We start from the raw sequence: 23,212 nt of genomic DNA, 5'->3' as shown, positions 1-23,212 counted from the left end.
CAGACTCACCAGAAGGCAGAAATAGTGTTTTTGAGGTAGGAGTGAAAGGTACTGTAGTGGAGAAGAATTAGAGTCAGGCGACCCAGTGCGAGTCCTACTGTGTGGCCTGAGCAGACCCAGGGCCCTCTCTGGGCCTCCTGGCTCCACCCATCAGTGTACTGGCTGGATGGGGTGTTCTTTAGGGGCTCCTGCAGTCTCAGCCTCTGAGGGCTCAGTGTGGACAGTGAGGTGGGAAGGGAGCTTGTCTCCAGCCGGCCAGGCCTGGCTGTGTTTAACCTGCCTTGGCTGATACCGGGCCTGCAGAGTCACGCAAAATAGCCCCAGAGGAAGATGTTGACGGCCAGCAGGAGGACGGCGTTGATGTTGCAGACGCTTCTCCAGAGCGGCTCCTCCTCGATGCTGGTCAGTTTCTGCTCCAGCGCGGCCTTCTCCGTGGGGCTCAGCGCTTGCTCCGGGGCCGGCGAGAGCCCACACAGCCAGCCCCAGAGCAGCTGTCCCCAGGACCTGCGTGGGGCTGAGGGACAGAAGTCAGAGGGGAGGAAGGCAGGGGCGCGGCAGGGCGAGCTTGGAGAAAGGAGGTGATGAGAAAGCAGGGCCGGGACAGAGATGGCGAGAAACCCAAGAAAGGAATGAGGCGCACGGAAGGGGGCAGAGGCAGGGGGAACAGTCAGCTTAGCCCGGGTGCCAGCCACAGGCTGGGCGCTGAGCTGGGGCGCCACGCTGAACCCCCAAATCGTCATCTAGCGGAAGCATCCCCGTGTTGCAGGGAGAGGGGTGTTAAGGGGCGAGGATAACGAACACAGTTCAACCCAGTTCAGAGCGCACGCCCCGCCTGAGGACTGAGCAGCTCAACGTGAGGAAGCGCACTTCACAGTGATATAAACCAAATCCTTGCACTAAGCTTTATCAGTAATGAGGGCAATATTTCAGCTCTCATCTGCCTTACTCGTTGAATAGCCATCTGGGAAGGGAGGAGGGGTGATACTTTGGGGACTCCCTTAGAGACCCCATCCCCAGTGACCCCCCAGATGGGGTCTTTGGGACCCATGACCTGGTGTCCATCCCCACTGCTCCCCCCATGTGCCTTCAGCCTACCTGCAGGCTGTTCCTGGCCGTGCCTGGGGTTCTCTGTCCCTCCGGCCCCTGTAGGACCCTCCCCAGAGGGCACGTCCGCTGCCCCTGCTGTGTTCTCCCGCGCCTCCGTCTTCAGCTCAGGGTGAGGATGGTGCCGTGTCCACCACGTCAGGCGAGCGAGCTGGAGGAGAGCAAACAGCCTCGGCTCAGGGACCTTTGGAAGGAAGTCGGGCTGTAGAAAGAGAGGACTCGGGCTTCCCTGGTGGCGCAGTGGTTGAGAGTCCGCCTGCTGATGCAGGGGACACGGTTTCATGCCCCGGTCTGGGAAGATCCCACATGCCGCGGAGCGGCTGGGCCCGTGAGCCATGGCCGCTGAGCCTGCGCGTCCGGAGCTTGTGCTCCGCAACGGTAGAGGCCACAGCAGTGAGAGGCCCGCGTACTGCAAAAAGAAAAAAAAGAGAAAAAAAAAAAGAAAAAGAAAGAGAGGACTCCCCTTCCCAGGAGGCCGGCAGAGCAGCAAGGAGAACAAGGAAGGAGCACAGGGCTGGAGGACGAGGCCAGCCTCTGAGGCCCGACTTCCCTGTCCTTGGAAAATCTGAATTCCCTGCACCTGTTCCATACAGGGCTCGTGCCGGGGGCCGAAAACACCGCGGGTCAGGCTGGGCCCCTGACCTCCCGCAGCTCACGGGCAGGGAGAAGCAAGGCCGGACACAGGGAGGCAGGCGGCCCACAGCAGCAGCTCCCGAGGTCAGGCTGAGAAGCTGAGACTACGTGCAACTAGTAGGCAGTGGAGAGTCACCACACGCGGGAAGCAGAGGGAAGAGGCTCAGTTCTGGGCTTTGGGAAGATCTCTCGGAGTGAACTGATGAGATCCAGCCTGGAGACAGTTGCAAAAGTGAAACCAGAAAAAAATGAGCATTTGAGGTCACAGGGTGGGGGGCAGTGCCAAGGCTGAGGAGTGAGATCTGCAGGCCGTGGTGACTGACTGGAAGCAGCCGCCGTGGCTCTCAGGGCTGCCCTGGACCTTCAGATGGGTAGGGGGGCCCCTCATGGACCTCGAGCCGGCAGGGGGACGACTGGGCTTGGTGATGGTGGGAGCGAGAGAGAGTGAGAGAGAGAAAGCCTGGGGGCGGGGGAGTGGTCATTCACACACACACACAGCAGAAGCTTGAAGAGCCTGGAGGACCTCAGAGCGGAGACATCCACGGGTCCCTACGCAACAATGATATTTAAGGGGCAGGAAGAAAAGCCCATGAAGATGACAGAGGAGCAGCCAGAAGGGTAGAAAAAAATACAGTGAGCAGAAGAGAGGTCTCCAAGATGCAGGATGTGGGCAGTAGTGTCTGGTTCTCTTCAGAATTCGCTTGAGATGAAGATGGAGAAGTGACCAGTAACAAGGTTGTTGGGAATGTTGGTGTGAGCAATGCCGGAGGGCACTGGGACCAGGCCGACTCTGCGGGTCGAGGAGTCGATGAGGGGGAAGTGGAGGCTGGCGATGGACACCACTCTTCACAAAGTTGGCTGTTGAGGGTGAGAGAGGGAGACAATGGTACCTGGAGGAGAACAGGAGCAGGGAGGGGATTTTTAACTGGGAAGGATTTCAGTGTGGGAATGAGACAGCAGACAGGGGACGCTGAAGGATCAAGTGGTGGGGGGAGATCATTTCAGGAGTGAGCCCCTGGGGAAGTCAGTCTCTTGGCTCACCTGTGAATACGCTGCTTGTTTGTAGGAATTCGTGACACTAAGGGTATAGGTCATTTTGCGAACTCTAAAGGTAAGGAGTGTTATTATTTCCACCCAGTGTTTCAAGGACCAGCTTCTGGCATGGACTCTCTTACGGGCTGAATACTGTTCCTCCCAAATTCATATGTTGAAGTCCTACCACCCCCCACTTCAGTGTGTAACTGTATTCGGAGAGAGGGTCTTTAAAGAGGTGATAAAGGTTAAATGAGGTCTGATGAGCGGGCCCTAAGGACACCACTATGACTGGTGCCCTTAGAAGAGGAGATTTGGACACAGACAGGCACAGGGGAAAGACCACGTGAAGACAGAGAGAAGATGGCCATCTATGAACCAAGGAGAGAGGCCTCAGAGGAAGCAAACTGACCAACCCCTTGACTTCTGGCCTCCAGACCTGCGAGGAAATAAATTCCTGTCATTTAAGCCACTCACCCTGTTGTACTTTGTTATGGCAGCCTGAGCAAACTAATACCCTTCTGCTCTAAAGAAAAAAGCTTTCAGGGCTTTCCTGGTGGCGCAGTGGTTGAGAATCCGCCTGCCGATGCAGGGGACACGGGTTCATGCCCCCGTCTAGGAGGATCCCACGTGCCGCAGAGCAGCTGGGCCCGTGAGCCATGGCCGCTGAGCCTGCGCGTCCGGAGCCTGTGCTCCGCAATGGGAGAGGCCACAACAGTGAGAGGCCCGCGTACCGTAAAATAAATAAATAAATAAATAAAATTTAAAAAATAAAATATAAAAGCTTTCAAAAGACTGAGCATCAGTGTCTGAGGACTGGTGAATCCATCAGCATGGGAGCGGTGAGGGCTTCAAATCGAGCTCTTACTCTGCTAGACTGTTTCTTTTCTCATAAACCTGTTTCTTCAAGGTCCAACTCAAGTGACATTGTCGGGGATCCTCCCCTCCCCCCAGGGGTGACTACCTCTCCTCTGCCCTCGGCCGCTCCCTTTGAGCTTGGACCTTCTCTACCTTCTCTTGGGAGAGTAACTGTTGGTGTTGGGGTCATCCCCCACCCATCCCTGCTCCCCATGGCCAGTTGCTGGCAGGGACCATTCATCTTTGTAAGCCCAGTACAGTGCCTGGCACAGAGTAGGTGCCCGCTGAGTAATTTTCCAGTTGAATGAATTACTTTTCACTTGGGAATTAACAGCCCAGGGAGTTCACCGTCCCCAGCCATCTGTGATCACAACTCAGCGGAGGAAAAGTCGATGGTGGAATTCTAGGCACTGTGGGTAGGGGAACACTTGGTGGGAGGGGGGCTCGTTCTGAACACTCCACTTGCCTTTTCCTCAGGGATGGGGGTTGTGCAGAGGCTGACAGTAACGATGACGATGGCCGTGAGCCCACAGAGGAGGAGTGCAAAGTAGAGGTAGTGGAAGTCTTTGAGCACGGCCGGCCTCGGGTCTGCCTCCCCACAGGCTGGGGCTGGGTATGAGAACTCCAGGATCATGCGCAGAAGCCCCGCCACCAGGCCAAATAGGAGGCCCCAAAAGGCTCCCTGCGGAGAGAGGGCAGTCCAGGGGTGGGATCCAGCAGGGAAACCCTAGGAAGCTAAAAGCCACGGTTTGGTTTGTCACCGTGTTTGCTAGTCTGCCTGAGTAAGTTCCCCATGAATGCCGAGGCTTTGTCTTAACCTAAAGGCAGGCAGAGCAGTTTATTGGAAAAGGCATGGGTTCCAGAGTCAGACTAGGCTCCACTGCAGAACTATGACTGAAGCAGTGACTCGATCTCACTCGCATGCAATGATAAGCAAATTAATAAGTACTAAGGGTAGCTGCTTAATATTCAGCTAGAATGGAATTTGCTTTTGTAATCAGCAGGGAAAGCCAGGATCTTCCTCCCCAGGTTTCTGACAAATCAGAAATCAGAATTAGAACTCTTCCTTTTTTATTCTTAAAGAAAAGCTCTGACACCTCCTATATCTTCTCTGTAGTCTGTTGGACCCTAACCTCTACCTGTTCCCCATGTATAAGGGTCAGAAGGCTTATATTTTCAAAAATTCTGGAATGAATAGAAACCTCTAGAATTCAACCGAGTCCTGGCGTGCACTCTAGTTATCAGCAGGGGGCTCGAGCTCTGCAAACAGTAGACCCAGCAGAGGCCTGGCTTAACTAGTCCACTGGGGGAGGGGTTTCTACGGTCTCCCTTTTGATGACCCTGGGCTCTCACGTGGCCCCTGTACAATCATGTCCATGATGCTCCTTACCTCCCCAAGGTACAGCCAGCAATTTGGGCCTGTCTTTTCTAGGCTATCCTGGGGAGTGACCAAGGTTACCCTCCTGGTACCTCCCAGGGTCTGTTACATTTCAGGGCAGTTTCATAAATGGCACGTGTGCAGGCTCCCCTGTAAGCTCACACTTTGTTTCATCATCCTCTTTGCTGTTATTTTGCCGACACGTAGAGCCCTACCGTGTTAGAGAGCTTCCCATCTGCTTGGGCTTTTACACACACTGTTCCTCATGTCTGGAAGACTCTTTCCTCTCCCATTAATCCTTCAGATCTCAGCGCAGAAAAGTCACTTTGTGACCCCCCTCCCAGGCGTCCCATAGGTTAGGTGCTCCTGCTCTTTGCTCTTATGGCAGCTATCATACTTTGCTATTATTGCATATCGAAACCTCTTTCCTCCCGCTGGCCCAGTGATGGCAGACCTAAGTGAACTTTGTAAACCACTGCATCCCTGGAGCCTCCATAGTGGGATTGATTAATGTTTGCTGAGTGAATGAATAAATCTAGACCCGATGCTATGGCTGGGGAAACGGAAGCCTGGAGGGGCCGTCCAGGTTATGAACAGACTAGCTCTCCTGACCCTCTGGTGTTCTGGGAGAGACAGGTGCACTGCTGCACTCACAGGCTCTGTGACCCTCTTGCAGAAGATGGCCAGCAGGAAGAGGGCAGTGATGGGCGGGGCCAGGTAGCTGGTGACAGACTGGATGTAGTCGAAGAGCTGCCCGCTGTTGGAGCTTTGGATGATGGGGACCCAGAGGATGCTGATGACGACGAGGAACACCACAAACACTCTGCCAGGAGAGAACAGGGCACCGTGAATAGCGCTCAGAGCTGCATGGCAGGGGGGCAGGTGAAGGTGATGTACGGGAACCAGGAAGGGAGAAAGGAGGGGAATGCATGGTCGCTGAATCAGAGAAGACAGGATCACAAACGCCAAGATTCCAGAAAGTTAGACTCTTAAAATCCCAGAATATCAGAATTACAGAATCCAAAAAACCCAAACTTTTAAATTAGATCCCTTTGAAGGTGTGTAGCCCATCTGCTTTCAGGAAGAAATCCATTCCTTTCCCCTTCACCACCCATCTGAGTAAATGGCCTCTGGTTGAAAAACTTTTCTTGCGTGTGTTGGGTGCAATGATGCATATTGCCAGGAGATGGTGCCCAAACCTCACTGACTGATGAAATCAGGTGCAGTAAGACTTGGCAGGTGAGCAAAGAGATTCTGCACACTTGTCCTCTTCTCTCCTTTCCCTCCCATTTTCTCTCTCTCAGGCCACACTAGAGCAGCAGCCAAACGGCAGGAGCTACCTGCCGTTCACTCCCCTCTTATCCCCCACCTCTTTGTACAATCTGTCCTGCGCTCAGATCATTTGATGGTCAGTCCCTGTGCATAGGGCTGGGATGCACAGATGAGTGGGTCGTAGGGATCCATGGCAGCCGTGGGCAGAAGGCATCGTCATGGAAGGAACAGTGAATGCAAAGGCAGGGAGATGGAAAAGAGCAAGTTATCTAAACTCAAGTAGAGATTGAACACGTTAGTCCAGAAACCTGAGTTATAGAGCCTTAAATTATGAAGCAAAGATTTCAGAAAGGGCCTCTTAACTTTGTGTAAAGTATAAATGCCCAACCCAGGGAGAAAAAGAAAAAATAGCCACCAAGTTATATTTTGAAAGGCATAAAATGAATACCTATGAGATAGAGTTCAAAATTTTCAGCTGAGTGTTCAAAGACCTGCATCCTTGGGGGACAACCTTCCTATGAACACCTCCATCGATGCGGGCCCCTCACTGCATTACATGTTTCTGATTTTCTCATTAAACTGTGTTCACCCTCAGGGCAGGACCATATAAGTCACCCCTGTGTCACCAGCACAAAGGTATGATGCAGGACGCATGCTCGGGGTGAGACTGAAGGAGTAAATAGTCTTTCTGTTATCCTGGGATGACATCCAGAGCTGGTCTGGAAGACACTGGGGGCGAGCTGCTTGCTAACTGCTTTCCATCTATACAGTTCATCGTTCGTTGATTCAATGCTTTGTCAGCTTCTCTCATTTACCCTCTTGATCAGTTCCAAGATAAAGTTGAACAGGCAGGGAAGAGATTTTTTTCTCCTTATTCTGGAGGGAGGGGAGTGGTCCAGAGTTGGGGAGGAACTCACCTGAGATCATGTAGAAAGTTGACGCTAGGAACCAGGGGCTCTGACTGCCAGGGCAGGGCCCAGACCCAGCCGCATCTCCTTGCGGTAACCCAGGGCAGGGAGGAGAGGGGAGAGGGGTTTTGCCTACAGGGAGGGGGTGCTCCGGAAGGATGGGCCAGCGCACCTGCCCACCACCATCAGCTCCTGCTCTGTTGCCTGTCTGCGGAAGCGCTGCCACACGTCAATGGCAAACAGGGTACTGCTGCTGTTGAAGATGGAGGTGAGTGAGCTCATGAGGGCAGCCATGATCACTGCGATCATCAGGCCCCGCAGACCTGGGGAGAGATGAGGTCTCTGTGGACAGCTGGCCCGTTAAGGTCAGCTCTGCCAGCAACCATGGAGGCTGCCAGCATCCAGCAGAATCAGTGTAGGGGAGGGGAAGGGATGCGGACGGTGTTGAATGAGGTGCCCAACCAGGAATCCTGGAGACCCATAGCACTAGAGGCCGGGTTCTGGCCACACGCTACCTCTGCCGCCCCCTGTGGCCTCGGCCGAGTCATCTGCCCTCCCTGAGCCTCCGTTTCCTCATCTGCACTATTAAGGGATGTGAGACTAGCTGATCTTTAAGGTTCTCTGCCAACTGGACAGCTCAGTCTGGGTTTTAAACCTTGTAGACACTTGGTTAGTGGGCCCTGGTAGGGAGGAGGGTGACTATTAATTATTGAGTGGTTTTTTTCAGTGTTTTGTACCTGTTTCATTGACGCTATGATACCAGGCTAAAGCCCCAGCTTGGGAGGCAGAAGCCCTGGAATTTTTTGAAGGTTTTATTTTAATTAATTATTTATTTATTTTAATTTTTAATACAAATGTTAAAGGTTACTTTCCATTTTCAGTTACTACAACACGTTGGCCATATTCCCCGTTTTGTACAGTACATCTTTAAGCCTATCTTACACCCAATAATTTGTGCCTCTCAGTCCCCCACCCCAAAGTCCTCCCCCTCCAGGAACCACTAGTTCCTTCCCTACATCTGAGTCTGCTTCTTTTTTTGTTATAGTCACTAGTTTGTTGGGTTTTTTAGAGTCCACATATAAGTGATATTATACAGTATTTGTCTTTCTCTGTCTGACTTACTTCATTTAGCATAATGCCCTCCAAGTCCATCCACGTTGCTGCAAATAGCAAAATTTCATTCTTTTTATGGCTGAGTAATATTCCATTGTGTATATATATGCCATCTTTATTCTTTCATCTGTTGATGGACACTTAGGTTACTTCCATATCTTGGCAATTATAAATAGTGCTGCTATAAACATTGGGGTGCATGTATCTTTTTGAATTAATTTTTTTTTTTTTTTTTTTTTTGCAGTACGCGGACCTCTCACTGTTGTGGCCTCTCCCATTGCGGAGCACAGGCTCCGGGCGTGCAGGCTCAGCGGCCATGGCTCATAGGCCTAGCTGCTCCGCGGCATGTGGGATCTTCCCAGACCATGGCACGAACCCATGTCCCCTTCATCGGCAGGTGGACTCTCAACCACTGCACCACCAGGGAAGCCCTGAATTAGTATTTTTGAGTTTTTTTGGATATATACTCACAGGAGTGGCATTGCTGGCTCTTATGGTAGTTCTACTTTTAGTTTTTTGAGAAACCTCCATACTGTTTTCCACAGTCAGAAGCCATGGGTTTGTTTCCTGGTTCTGCAAGGAACTAGCTGTGTGATCTTTGGAATAGTTCTGACCCTTTCTGGGCCTGTTTTCAACCTGTAGCAAGGGAGGGTGGGGCCCACTGATATCTCAAGTCTCTATGATTCTGATGAGGAAGCATCTAGAAACACGACTCCCTGGCCAGCCCCACCTCAGTCCTCTTTCCCTTCAGTCCAAATATTTAACCACCTCCTGCATGACTCAAAGTCTCCCAAATCTAGGCCAGCCTCTTCCTCTGGGGCCCCTGCTTCTTCCTTTGGTTAATGATATGTTTCTGGTCTCTAACAAGCCACCTCCAAGTTATTCTGGACCCCTTCCTCTGCCTTCCTCCTACCCCACCTACCTCAGCCAGTCCCTCTGTGGCTGCTCTATCATAGCTGGGCCTCCACCCCCATCTCCACTATTTCTTTTATTCATTTCTTGTTTTACTGGAGGGAGGGAATAACTCAACTTCCCTCCATAAACCTGCCTTTTTTTTCTATGTCCCCAGTCTCAATATCATTGTAAACTCAAGACCTGCAAGCCCTGTTTGGATCCCTCTGTCTTTCTTGTCCCTCAAATACAATCAGTCATCAAGTCCTGCCAATTCTATCTCACAAATATCATCTAACCCTTTCTGTCCATCCCTAAAGACACTGACCTGGTCCAAGCCACCACTACTGCCTTGACCACTGAAAATCCCTCGGGATCTACCTCCCTGCCTCCCCCTAAGCTGAATCCTCCATGCAGAGTGATCCTTCTAAAGAACACATCCAATCATGCATGCTGGCCTGAAACCCCCAGTGACCCTCCATTGCTCTCAGAGTAAAGGTCACGCTGCACAGTGGGGCATGACCACCAAGTCCTCCCCACGAAGGCGGTCTTCATTCCTGCTGCATCTGAGCCTGCAATGGCGACTTTCAGTTCAGACTTCACACTCTCTCATCCCTGGGCCTTTGCACATGCGGGCCTTCATCCCCAGAACGATATTTCCCACACCCCTCCGCCTTTGTCTGCCTAAGATGTGCCCCAGCACTCAGTTCCATTTCCTCTCCTCTGGGAAACTTTCCTCCACATTCCTCCAAAGTGGGTCAGGTGCCTCCTTAGGGCTCCCTCAGCCCCACCGTGTCCCCACACTGGTCCCATTGTACTGTGCCTTCTGCTTGGGTACCCTGCAGACTGCATTGAGCCCAAGAGCAGGGGCCTGCCTTTTATCTCTGCATGTCCAGAACCAGGAAACAGAGTAGTGTCCTACAGATGCTTGTGAAAAGTGTGTGTGTGTGTGTGTGTGTGTGTGTGTGCATGTGTGTGTGTATTAGGAACGGGGGTGTGGAGGTGAATGTTTTCATTTTCTCTTCCCATCCACGACCATCCTAATGCAATCCCTCTTGGGCAGTGGGGATTGGATGAGGCTGGAAAGCTGGTGTGCAGCCTGGTGTGGGGGGATGGGACTTACCCACGGGCATGAGACCCATGACCAGCTTGGGGTAGGCAATGTTGGAACATCCCACGCGGGCCCCGCAGATTCTCTGGCAGACGTCAGGGTCCACGCAGCCCACTTCATCTGCAGAAGAAGTGATGGCAGTCAGAGCTAAATCATCCCGTGCCTTCTCTGGCTGGCCCAATACCTGCTTTCTGACCCCACAGGGAAAGTGTTCACTGGTGAGTGCCAGGAGTCAGCATCTAGAGGGTCAAAGGGCAGGTGGATGTTGGGTCCTGTGATTTCAGAGTGTCTGGTAGACTTCTCAACCACATACTACCCTGCAAAACCTGATAGACTCCTCTGGGTTTTAGGCCTTATATCATTTTTTTTTTTTTTTTTTTTTTTTTGTGGTACGCAGGCCTCTCACTGCTGTGGCCTCTCTCATTGTGGAGCACAGGCTCTGGACACGCAGGCTCAGCGACCATGGCTCATGGGCCCAGCCGCTCCACGGCATGTGGGATCTTCCCGGACCGGGGCACGAACGCGTGTCCCCTGCATCGGCAGGTGGACTCTCAACCACTGCGCCACCAGGGAAGCCCGGCCTTATATCTTAATAAAAGGCAAATATCCTTATAAGGCACCATGAATGCCTCAGTTGGTCTTTCCCTTATAGAGAGAAAGCAGGATGTTAAAATGACATTCAGATAAATATTTCTTCTACTGATATACATACTGTATGTTTGTCCCACAAAGCCTAACGAACTTACTATGTGTTCTTTTTTTATATATAAATTTATTTATTTTTGGCTGCGTTGGGTCTTCGTTGCTGTGCGCAGGCTTTCTTTTTAGTTGTGGGTGAGCAGGGGCTAATCTTCGTGGAGGTGCATGAGCTTCTCATTGCGGTGGCTTCTCCTGTTGTGGAGCACGGGCTCTAGGCGTGCAGGCTTCAGTAGTTGTGGGATGCGGGCTCAGTAGCTGTGGCTCACGGGCTCAGTAATTGTGGCTCACAGGCTTAGTTGCTCCGTGGCATATGGGATCTTCCCAGACCAGGGCTCGAACCCATGTCCCCTGCATTGGCAGGCAGATTCTTAACCACTGCGCCACCAGGGAAGCCCTTACTATGTGTTCTTAATAGAAAGTGTGTGGCCCTTGCTCTGGTCCAACTTTGCCCAGAGGGAGACTAGCTCTTACCTGGGTACAGGGCCCGGCTGATCATGCCAGGCATGACGATGAAGAACATTGGAAGGATCTTCAGGTAGCCCCCCAGTACGGAGCCCCCCTTGGCGTGGGACAGACTCTTGGCGGAGAGAGACCTCTGCACAATGACCTGAAAAGACAGCAGTGCAGGAACGCCAGTCGGGCCTGCTTGGGTTTCTCTCGGCTCCAGCGAGCCCCAGCATGGGGACTGTGCCCCATACCTGTTCCCGAACCAGTCCCAGCCCTCTGTGCATCCACATGCCCAGTTTGCCCGCAGGAGCCACCCCAGTTTGTGGTGGGCTGGGCCAAGCTTGGTTAGGGCATCACCTGGTCGGTGCACCAGCACCATGTGGCCAGCACCGTGAGCCCGAAAATGAGGCCTGGCCAAGGGATGTCTCCGCTCACAGGGTCCCGGAGCATGTGGAAGGCGTCGGGCTGGGGGAGGTGACAAGTGGTGTTGGGGACTGTGACATTAGGGATGGCCTGCCTGTACCTCTGCTCCAGGCCTGGGTACCAGCCCACCTCTTGAAAGCCTGCAGGGAGAGACCACTGCGAGTGAAACAGCCCTGAGGCCCCACTGGGTCTGTCACATGCCCCAACTCGCTGGATCCCAGTCCTGTGTGGGACCCCTGAGCTTGGAACTCGTATGGGACTTGGGAATGAGAGATGGAGTGGCACTCAGGCTCAAGACCCCTGGTTTGGAGTAGAGGGAATCCTGCTCTTTGGGAGGCCTGGCCTGGAGGGGGGACATGGCTCTGTGCTCTGCAAAGTTCTGATCAGACTGTGATGGTGACAGCCAGAGAGAGATCAGAGAGGAGTTTACAGGGGAGGGTGGGATGTATTCAGGACTCTTCCTTACCCAGAAACATGAGGACCAGGGCTCCCCCCACCATGATCACCGTCTGCAGAGTGTCTGTGTAGATCACGGCCATGAGGCCCCCTGGGGACCCAAGGAGAGGGCTCATCAGCACCAGCAGGGGGTTTCTCTCAAGGTGCCCGCCCTGTGCTAGGCCACACTGGGGAGACCAGAGAACACATGGAGTCCTCAGCGGATGGACCCTGGCCACTGCCTTCTCCGCCTCTCGTGCTCCATGGGCCCACCCAGAAGGTAGAGGCTGGTCCAGTCACAGGCCCTCAGGTCCCTCTCCTTCCGTCCCGACGGCCTCTGGCTGTTGTTGGGTAATATCCCAAGTCTTTTCCTTTACTCTGCTGTTAGCTCCACCAGGAGGCCCTCCTCCCTCCCCACCCCAATGCCCATTTAAACTCCCCATCTTTCCAGGCCACCTCAGCCAGGAGTAAGTCTGCCGGAGCCTGTGTCCCGGGACCCCAGGCCTGTGTGAGGGGCTCTGGAGGAGACGGGAGAAGACATGCTTGTGGCTCTTGTCTGGAGCAGCCCGTGGTGACTCTAGCCCGGGTGACAGTCCCCCGACCTCCAGCCTATTCCCTGCTGTCGGTCTTCCTCTGTATCTCCTTCCCCGGCTCTCTCCGGCTGGCTCTGTTTCCTCCTGTTCCTGCCCTTCCTGTCTCCCCTTTTCTCGGTTGCACTGAGTCTTTCCGCCTTTTCTTCTGATTCTGCATCTCTGTCTGCCTCTCTCTTTGTTCCCTCCAGTTTCTCTTTCTCACTCTCCCGGTCAGTTTTCACTCTGTTCCTCCCTGGACCTCTGTGTCCCTGCCATCCGGGGCTTCCCTCTCCACCTGTCCCTGTCTCTGTTCCTGGCACCTGCACCCAACGTGACCTCCCCTCAGCCCTACCTGTGATGGTATAGACGGCCGTCACCACCAGCAGGATCACAGTGGAGAGGTAAAGGTTCCAGCCCAAGGCCATCTGGATGAAGAGGGCTCCAGAGAAGATGTCAGTCTGCAGAGACAGCGACCCAGGAGTCCAGGTCACCCAAGGCCCTCTGTGTGGTCACCAGTGTATGTCACCTTCCTGCTCAGCAATACCAGGTGCTGTCGGCCCTCATGGTGCAATGAAGATGAGCTTTACGTGCCATGCTCAGGAGGATGGGCTTGGCCTACAAACACTGAGGCGCCGTGGAAACTGTAAAGCAGAGGATCACCGTGGACAACTCTGAGCCTGAGAACCGTGTGATCTGGCAGCACTGCCAAGGTCATGTGCTGGCGGGGAAGGGATGAAGTGGCACACTGAGGAAGTGAGACAGGAGCTGGGGTCGGGGGGTGGGGGGAAGAGGCCACTGGGGGAGAGGGTGGGAACCTAGGGGATTCCTGACTTGTCCCTGAAGGAGCACCAGCCCACTCAACTGCCAGATGGGCCCGTGGCTGACCTGACGGGCAGGCGCCCCAGTGCAGATGACACAGGTCCTGGATACCCACATGTTTGGGTTTATTGGAGGACTTGGGGTCGCAGCCTTTGCCTGAGCTGATTTAGGGTTATTTACAAGCATTGATGGAACAAGAGGCTGTAATTTTTCCAGCCCTGGACCTGGCAAACCTGAATGATTCAGTTCCCTTCAGGACATGCTTGCTGGTCCCTTTACATGAGTGTTTTGTGACCCATGACAAGGGCTACTACATGAAAAAGCCTCAGGAGACCTCAACTTGGCCACAGAACCCAAACGTTAGTTCCAGCCTCAGAGCTAGTGCTCTGTGTGGACCTGGGCAAATCGTTGGACCTGGGTTTGTCTTCTGAGTTTAGGTCAACAGAGGAAGAAGAGGCCCTTTCTAATGGTAACATTCTAGGCAATTAATGCTCGGTGCTGAATGAAGAATCAATGAATGGGAAGATAAATGAGTGAATGAATTCTAGATTGTGACTTCTTTGGATAGAGGGACTCTCAATCACTCAACAAACATTTATCATTCATCTCTAATTACCCTACTGCCAAGGGGGAGCATGTGAGGAAGGGGTGTGGATTTTTTTTTTTTTCAGTACGTGGGCCTCTCACTGTTGTGGCCTCTCCCGTTGCGGAGCACAGGCTCCGGACGCGCAGGCTCAGCGGCCATGGCTCATGGGCCCAGCCGCTCCGCGGCATGTGGGATCTTCCCAGACTGGGGCACGAACCCGTGTCCCCTGCATTGGCAGGTGGACTCTCAACCACTGCGCCACCAGGGAAGCCCAGGGCTGTGGATTTATCCTCCCTTTCTATTATCCTTCCTCTTCTAACCATCCATGCATTCATCCATCCATCCATCCAGCAACAAGCCGTGCCCTCTCCTAAGCATTTTCAGAGAGACATGATGGCCACACAGGAGCAGGTACTCACTGAAATCTTGGTGAAGATGTAGAGGATGAGAGAAAGGACAGACATATACACCTGGATCCTCTGGCCCCCGAATCGCTTCTTCAGGTACTGCGGCATTGTGACCACACCGGCTGCGATGTACACGGGGACGAAGATCCAGCCGAGGGCCAGAAGCAGCCAGGTTGCCTGGGAGAGTGGGGAGAAAAAGGGATCCATGTTCTAGATGCAGATGGAGGGGTGGTCTGTGCAGAGGAGAGCCCTGGGCAGCGAGGTAAGGGACCAGAGGCCTGATATCAGTCCTGTGTGACCTCTGATGAGGTCCTCCAGGCTTTGGTTTCCTCATCTGTAAAATGGGTTCTCAACTCAGCATGCAGCTTCCCCAAGTGCCTCTGAGGTTCCTCTTAGCACTAAGGCCGGAGATGGGGTGGGGTGGGGTGGGTTAAGACCCCCGTTATCCATGAGAATCCTCCAGGCCAACTTCCTTACATTCCACTCAAAGCCACCCACAGCAAGGCCTCCAGCAGCCCCTGTCCCAGCCAGGCCGATGAACAAACCGCTGCCCACATTGCTGGACATCAGAGATGCTCCGATCTGCAAGGCACAAGTGGGGTCAAGGGTCAGAGGTCAGTTTTCATTTGAATCGATCTGTAGTCAGGACTATGGGCTTCAGGATCTGGGAAAGAGGCAGAGAGAGAGCAAAACCTGAACTCAGGAAACGTGAGATCAGAGTGAGGAGATGCAGTGGGGGAGCAATGAGAAGAGGAATGGAACTGATATTTATTAGGCACTTACTGTATGCCAGAGAATGTGCTAGTCATTTTATAGGCACTAATACACTTAATCTCCACAAATATTTAGAGGGATGGGTATTTTAATATTTCCACTTTACAGAGGAAGGAGCTAATGTTAGGAGAAATGAAGTCACTGCCTCCAGGCCACCCAGTGAGGGAGAGGCAAAGTGGGAAAGAAGAGAAGCCACAGGAAGCAGGGTCCATGTAGGGAGGATAAAGCTCTGCTCTGGGGCCATGGATCTAAGGGCCTCCAGAGAGAAGGAAGCTGAAGGGAGAAGGGGAGTCCCCCACGAGAGGGATGGGGGAGGCCTTCTGCCACCCGGTTCCGGCAGGTCCCAGGGCAGGGCCAGGCAGCGGGAGGAGCCGCGGGGTTGAGCACAGCCCAGGCCAGCCCCCCAGTTAATTCTTCTCCAGGAGGCAGCCAACTCCCCGAGGCAATAGGAGGCAACACCAGTTAGATAGATGATGTCCACAGTCACAGCAGTCAGTACTTGAACGGCACGGCCAAGTGCCTGCTTCTGTTCTAAATATATTAACTCACCAACTCCTCATGCCAACCCCATGAGGAAAGTTCTGCTATTATCCCCATTCTACTCAGGGAAACTGAGGCACAGGCAAAAAACTTGTTCAAGTTCCAGAACTGATAAGTGACCGTCGAAATGAGGATTTCGACTCCTGTAATCACTGCTTGATGGGTGCTAGGCCTTAGTAAGCATCCATTAGCGTTATCTGTTATTGTCAGATGGGATCCTGCATTGGGAGGGGTGAGGAATGGGAGCTGGAGGGGAAGAACCTGTCTTGTACCCTGTGTCACCTTAATAAAATTGTGGGGCTGGGCAGTAGAAAGTGAGAACAAGGGGGCTTCCCTGGTGGCGCAGTGGTTGAGAGTCCGCCTGCCGATGCAGGGAACACCGGTTCGTGCCCCGGTCCAGGAAGATCCCACGTGCCGCGGAGCGGCTGGGCCCGTGAGCCATGGCCGTTGAGCCTGCTCGTCCGGAGCCTGTGCTCCGCAACGGGAGAGGCCACAACAGTGAGAGGCCCGCGTACCACAAAAAAAAAAAAAAAAGAAAGAAAGAAATTGAGAAGAAAGGAAAGCACTGAGACATTCAGAGAAGAGGCAGCGCAGTGCAAAGGCACAGAGATAACAATCAGCCTGATGTTGCTGAGGACTCTGAGCCACCCCCCCACCCCCCCGCGCACACAACACGTACACACACACTCTCTCCCTCTCGTAGGTGGTCCTGGATATGCTGCAGTCTGGGCTGGATCACTCAGTCACATCAGAGAGCACTGGGCCTCCTACTGTGGAAGAAGAGGTTCCCCAGGCTGCTCTCGAGGACCCTGCCCAGGGCTCTCAGTGCGTCACTCAAGGAGCCATCAACAAGGTCGGCAGGGGACCCCACGGGCCCCTCTGAGACGGGGATGCTGCTGCGCCTTCTGCTGTCAGCCCCCAACCACACTCCCCTCAGGCCACAGGGAGGGGGATGAGGCACCTCTCAGGACTGGCTGAGTAGGGAAACGCGCAAAGCTATTGGACGATCGTCACAGACACCAGACGCACACGTCCCAGCGGGGCAGCGGGACTGAGATTCCCGCTCCGTCACCATCTCTGGGGCACCCCCTCCTGCTCGGAGGCCTCGGGTTTCCTCACAGCCCACAGCTCTGCTCTCCGCAGGACTGACCGTCCAGGCCAGCCCCCTACTGGTTCTCCTGGATGGACCAGAGGAGACCTGACCTGTCCCAATTCTGTGCCTCCCACTGACTCGTTTCCAGGGCTGTGATTTGGGGGTGGGGTGGGGGGACCAGATGATCAGAAAGGCTTCCGAGGGGTTTTCATTCTTCTGATGAGGTGGGTCTGACGGCACCAGAGACCCTGTCCCCATCCCTGTGAGCTGCCAGGCCCACAGCCCCCTGCATCCCTGGGGATTCTGTCATGCTCCTTTTTTTTTTTTTTTTTTTTGCGGTACGCGGACCTCTCACTGCTGTGGCCTCTCCCGTTGCGGAGCACAGGCTCCGGACATGCAGGCCCGGCGGCCATGGCTCACGGGCCCAGCCGCTCCGCGGCACATGGGATCCTCCCAGACCGGGGCACGAACCCGCGTCCCCTGCATCGGCAGGCAGACTCCCAACCACTGCGCTACCAAGGAGGCCCTGTCATGCTCCTTTTGTCCTCACCTCTCCCTGTCCCAGACACCTGAACCTTCCAGAGAACCTGCAGGCTTCCTGGGTTCCTCTGCTCTTCGGTGAGTCTGTCGCCAGGGGTGGGCAGGGAGGGTGGCGAGAACAAAGACAGGGACGTGCAGAGGGCCGGTGGTGTGTGGGTGCGTGTGAGTGTGTGCACTCACACGCGATGTGTGAGGTGTGCGTGCCTGGGCTTGTGCCCAGCTTCAGTGGCCCCTGGGGCTGAGGACTCCACTGTTAGTTTGGAAGCAGGCCTCACCTCCCTCCGTCCTATTTCAGGAAGAGGAAGTTAGCTTTGAGGACCAAAAGGAACAAGTGGGGAGGCCTGATGTGAGGGACTGGGGTTCAAAAGATCACTTCCTGGGGTGGGTGGGATTTTACCTCTAGGATTTCCCTCATTTAACTGCTCTTCAGTATTTATGTGTCACTTTCCCAAGAAAATCTTTCCTAATCCCACTTCTGCTGTCTGGAGGTTAGAGGCCTCCCCCGGACATACACAGGCCCCATGCTCCCCTCCAGCTCGGCAGCCATCAGGTTGTTTATGAGTCTGTCTGCCCCGCTCAGCCCTGAGGTCCTCTGGGACGGGACCACTCTGAGTGGCTCTGAGGTCCAGTGTCCAGGTCCAGTGTCCGGCCTGGGACCCACACTTAGGAGGCGCCCAGGGCACGCAGGTCCCAGCTGTGGGTTTGCAAGTTCTCTCAGGTTTCCTGGTGCCTCTGGACCAGAGAGAAGGAGCCCAGAGCCAGGAACCCCCTTGGGGGCTGTAGCCTTGGTCCAGGCAGGAACAGGTGAGGTGGGAGATGGGGGATGGGGGGAGGGGCGGGAGGAGGTTCGACTCACTGGCCACCAGCTCATGGACCTTCCCGCCAGGAAGTAACCGCCAATGGTCCCTCGGCTGGCACGGATGGATGACTGGAAAGGAAATGACAGGAGTGAGGATTTCCTGCGCCTCCCCCAGGCTCTGCCCTCTGCCCCAGATTCCCTGCCCCTCGAGGCAGGCACTGTGGGGACACAGCGGGTGGGAACAGAGGCTGAAGCGCTTGCCATCTTTAAGCTACGTGGCTTTGGGAGCGTCAGCTCCCCTCTCTGGGCCTCCTTGCTCATCGCCCAGGGCTGGTGTGAAGAACAAAGGAGCTAATGGTGTGTGTGTGTGTGTGTGTGTGTGTGTGTGTGTGTGTGTGTGTGTGTGAGTGAAATGCCCTCATGAATGTACGGCGCTATTCATGTGCACAGATTATTGCCATTGTGCACTCTTGTGTCCTATCCTGCTCCCCCGTCCCCATCCAAACGTTGCTTCAGGAAATGAGTTGGGGTCTCATCCTCAGGCTACTGTGGCAGGGAGACTGCCTTGTCCCCTCTGCCCAGCCAGACTCCCACTCGGGGGGCTGGGAGGATGCAAAGCACTTGGGCCCCAGACACAGGCAGGACTCTTCTGGGGGGCGTCTCCTGCTCCGGCCTGATGTCAGACCACACCACTGAGGTCCACCCATGACCCTGGAGCAAACCCTCTCCTGCACTGGGAGGTGGTCAGTAGTGGCCTGTTTGAGGAATTACTCTGAAGACTGAAAGGCGGTGGGGAATGAAAGAACTTTCTCTCGGATACAGGGGGTGAGTACAGGGCAGCAGGTTGGGGAAGATAAATTTAAAGCCCTTATTGGATGCTGAAGCCAGGCATCTGATTGGGTCTGCAGACAGGAGAAATACCTGAAGGAGTGGAAGGGGGAGGGAAATTGAAAGAAGCTTCTCTTCCCCCAAGAGAAAGTGACAGATTAGTCACTAGGGCATGACTGGTGTGCAGGGCTTGCTGCCTTGGACTCTCCTGTGCCACCTCTGGTCCTTGGGGAGGACAGATGAACGGAAATAATTTACATTACAGGTGAGGAAATGGAGGTCCCCTAATGGGAAGCAACTTGTCCAAAGTCACAGGGGAGTTTCTGCTTTTCATGGCTGTCCACCTCCCGGGAGCCAGCGAGCCTCTGTTTGCCCATCTCTTCCTCACACACCCTGGGAAGCAGGGACAGTCCATCCCACTTTACAGATAAGGAGACTGAGGCCCAGAGATGGTTCTTGACCTTGCCACAGCCTCATAAGTGACCACCTGGGGCTCAAATCACTCTCTGCCTCACAGTGGAGTCTAAAGGTGCTGGCATTTCCCTCGAATGCTGCAGAGATAACAGCGGTCATTTATTGCTGCAGGCAGTGTGCTGGGCGCTGTGCCAGGTCCTTAAATATGTCATGCTCCTAAATGGTCAGGGCCACTTTACCTCACAGATCTTTATACTCTCATTGACCAGATAAGAAAACTAAGGCTCCGTATGTTCCCAGGGCCATGTTGGAGTTGACATCTGAACTCAGAGCTCCCCGACCTCCAAGCCTGGCACCCGTCCAGGGCATTGAGGCTCTGGTGAGCAGTGGAGAACAGAAGCATGTTGGGATCCACCTGGCTCCCTTCCCGTGAGACACACACCCCAGCTCCTTTAGAAAGCACAGCTCCTTGCCAAGGCACCATCTGGTGGAAGGTGTGGTGGGTCCAGGAGTCAAGCATTCGCATAGCTGGGGATGCTGGCATGTGGAAGAGGGCAGGACTGGGACACGGGGAGGCCAGGGATGCATGGGGCCAAAGGGGCAGATGCACAGGGACAGGAGTCGGGCGGGAGATGGGGGCTCGCTGTGTGAGCTCTGGCAGGTCACACCCATTTCTGGGCCTCAGTTGCCCATCTCTAAAAGGAGGGGTTGGAGAGGATGATCCCTTAAGGTCCTTCCACATCAGCCCCTGTGCTTCCGGGACACGCCTTCCTTCCGCCCACCCCTGCCCCCAGTTCCATGACCAGCCATTGATGAGAGCCTGCCTTTGCCTCCCTTGCCCACTCCCAACCTCCGGGCTACTCACCCAGATCCCCACGCCAATGACGAAGACAAAGTAGACGACCAGGACCGCAATGTCGTAGGCATGCAGGCTGCCTCCAGGACCCGGTGCTGAGCGTGGAACTGTCGCAGTGCTGACCCCGTTTCCCGAAGCTCCAGGCCCCATTGCTGCCAGCTCCACGCTCATCTACTAGTCAGTCACCACCAGGCTGGACTTTGAGGCGCTCCTGGTTTCATTCCTTTCCTTTAATGATTAAACAGCCCCAAGCACCACCGGCCAATGAGAAAGCTCTGAGCCCCACTGGCACATAAAGTCCTGACCCCACTTTTCCCCTAAATGCCAGCTCCATCTTCTGCAGGCCTCTCTCCCTTTCCCTGACACCACTACACACACACTTGCACACTCACACACACATGCACATGTACACATGTGCACGCATGCACGCTCCCACCCCGGAGAAGAACAGGAACAGGAGGGAGAGCAGAAAGAAAGGAGCGGAGTCTTGGCAGCCTGGACTGGGAGGGACTTCAGAGTCAAGGTGCTCGAGCTCCTGCTTGTGTGGAGGAGCAACTGAGGCCCAGGGAGGAAAGGGATGCAGGGAAGTAAAGGCAGAGCTGGGCCTGGAGTCGGGGTTTCTTTTTTTTTTTTTTTTTTTTGCGGTACGCGGGCCTCTCACTGTTGTGGCCTCTCCCTTTGCGGAGCACAGGCTGCGGACGCGCAGGCTCAGCGGCCATGGCTCATGGGCCCAGCCGCTCCGCGGCATGTGGGATCTTCCCAGACTGGGGCACGAACCCGTGTCCCCTGCATCGGCAGGCGGACTCTCAACCACTGTGCCACCAGGGAAGCCCAAGGAGTTGGGCTTTCTTAATGGTCAGGTCTATGCACTTTCCTTGTGCCCAGTGGAAGGGACACGGGGAGAAGGGGGAGTCTGCTCTGACCCTCGCAAAGGGTCCACTGTGTCACATGCTCCCACCTCCAACCCACTGAGGTGTCATTTGCCCTTTTTTTACAATGTAGGGAACCTGAGGCCTGGGCAGAGACATGGTTTATTCCAAGCTACAGAGCAAGGCTAGAATTCACATCTGCTGGGTCCACACTCCTGCCCTGTGCTGTGATAAAGGAGTGCTCCCGAAAAGGACAGAGGGCATCCTGGGCCCAGGGAAGACCATCCGCCCTGAGATGCAGATGCCCTGAGTCAGGGAGGAGGGAGATGGGAGACAGGGGTTCAGGCCTGGCCTGAGACCCGGGCAGCCTGCTTTTAAGTTCCACCTGCACATCTCGCCCAACAGCAGGCTGACCGTGGGCAGATTGCTAAGTGACTCTGAGCCTGGTGTCCTCCTGAGCGTGGCCTCAAGTGCCATTGAGGTTGGGATGCACTCCTGAGACCCTCTGCAAACCCTGAGAGACTGCACGCTCTTGGGGTTCACACCGAGAAATGGACACCAACAACCAAGGGGCCAAGGCACCAGGCACACAGGCGTGCTCATACTGTCCTTCTAAAATTGCTGAATTTGGGACATTTCAGTCTTGTGAGCATCTGCTCTGCATCTGGCTGCACACACACAGGCCAGGGGTCCAGGCAGGGCAGCAGGTCAGGGGGCCCTGCTGACTGCCACTCCCCACCCCACCCAGCCTCCTATGAGGGTTCCAGGCTTGGGTGTGGGCGGCCAGGCCCTCTTCCCTCCCCTTTTGGAGAAAGGGAAGTGAAACATAGGCTCTGGGATGCCTCTCCCCCGGGACCCTGGCTCCCCTGACCCAGAACATCAGGCACAGGCCATGCTGAGCTCCAGAGGAAGGCCAGGGTAATCCCAGCTTGCGGGGGGCTCAGTGGGGTCCAGCGCCCATTAGCATCAGATGCCAGAAAGGCAGAGATGTATCAGCTCCAAGTCTTTACAGAGGAAGGGTCCTTCATGCTCATATTTAAAGATGAAGGAGAGTTTTTCAGATCAGCCAAAGGGGCAACAGAAGTGGGAGCAGCATTAGCATCACTGGGAAAATGGGAAGGACCAGGAGCCTTAGATGGTTGGCACCGTGTTCTCTGGGGGTGAGGTGTGTGGAGGGGCCGTGGCTACGAAGCTGGCCACATCCTTGGGTGTTAATCAGGGAGAGAGGGAAAGGCCTGAGCTCAGGCTCCTAGACCACAGTGAGGGCTCCTGGACTCATCACTCCTCCAGAGAAGGGAAGGTGAGTGTAGGCGGGGAGATGACCTGAGCCTGCACTTCCTCCTACACCCACCTCCCAAAGGGCCCACCCTGGCCCTCAGGGTTCTGCTGTCCACGTGCCCTGCCCCCCAACCACCCATTGCAGACGCCCAAGGCTGAGCCCCAAACCCCTGCGCATTTTACCCAACCCCAAACCAGCAGGTTTGGGCTCACTTCAGCCACTCCCCAAGGCATCTGTGACCCATCTGTTAGCTCCTCAGGCAACATGGCCCTCCAGAGCCTAGAGAGTGCCGGGAGGGGGGCAAAAGGCTGTGAAACCACCCAAAAAGATATCGTCAAGCCTCTGCTCAAAGCTCAAGACTTTGCTGTATCACTGAGCCCGAGCCCCGAGCCCCCAGACTGGGGCCCAGCTACTTTATAGCAGAGTTTTGGTATTTGTGCTCCAGCTCACAGCAAAGAGGAAACAACAATTTAGCGGGAGACGGGCTGCCCGAGGTGGGCAGAGCTGCACAGCGACAGCCGGGAGAACGGCT

General features: G+C 54.7%; 1 protein-coding gene across 1 annotated transcript; it reads right to left on the bottom strand.

Moving 5' to 3' along the window:
• Window positions 1-305: 305 nt before the first annotated feature.
• SLC5A9 (solute carrier family 5 member 9) lies at window positions 306-20,703 on the bottom strand (the record flags this gene model as incomplete). The annotated part of the gene is made up of 14 exons (XM_079727500.1): window positions 306-514; window positions 1,096-1,255; window positions 4,094-4,309; window positions 5,660-5,828; window positions 7,358-7,508; window positions 10,313-10,420; window positions 11,471-11,606; window positions 11,804-12,009; window positions 12,336-12,416; window positions 13,229-13,334; window positions 14,701-14,865; window positions 15,166-15,270; window positions 18,492-18,563; window positions 20,542-20,703. The coding sequence occupies 14 exons, from the start codon at window positions 20,701-20,703 to the stop codon at window positions 306-308; spliced, it is 2,046 nt and encodes a 681-aa protein (XP_079583626.1).
• Window positions 20,704-23,212: the final 2,509 nt, after the last annotated feature.

Source organism: Hyperoodon ampullatus (assembly GCF_949752795.1).
Source record: "Hyperoodon ampullatus genome assembly, chromosome: 2".
In the NCBI taxonomy this organism is placed as follows: Eukaryota; Metazoa; Chordata; class Mammalia; order Artiodactyla; family Ziphiidae; genus Hyperoodon; species Hyperoodon ampullatus.
The sequence above is the reverse complement of the archived record's forward strand: the minus strand, read 5'-3'. Positions and strand labels throughout refer to the sequence as shown.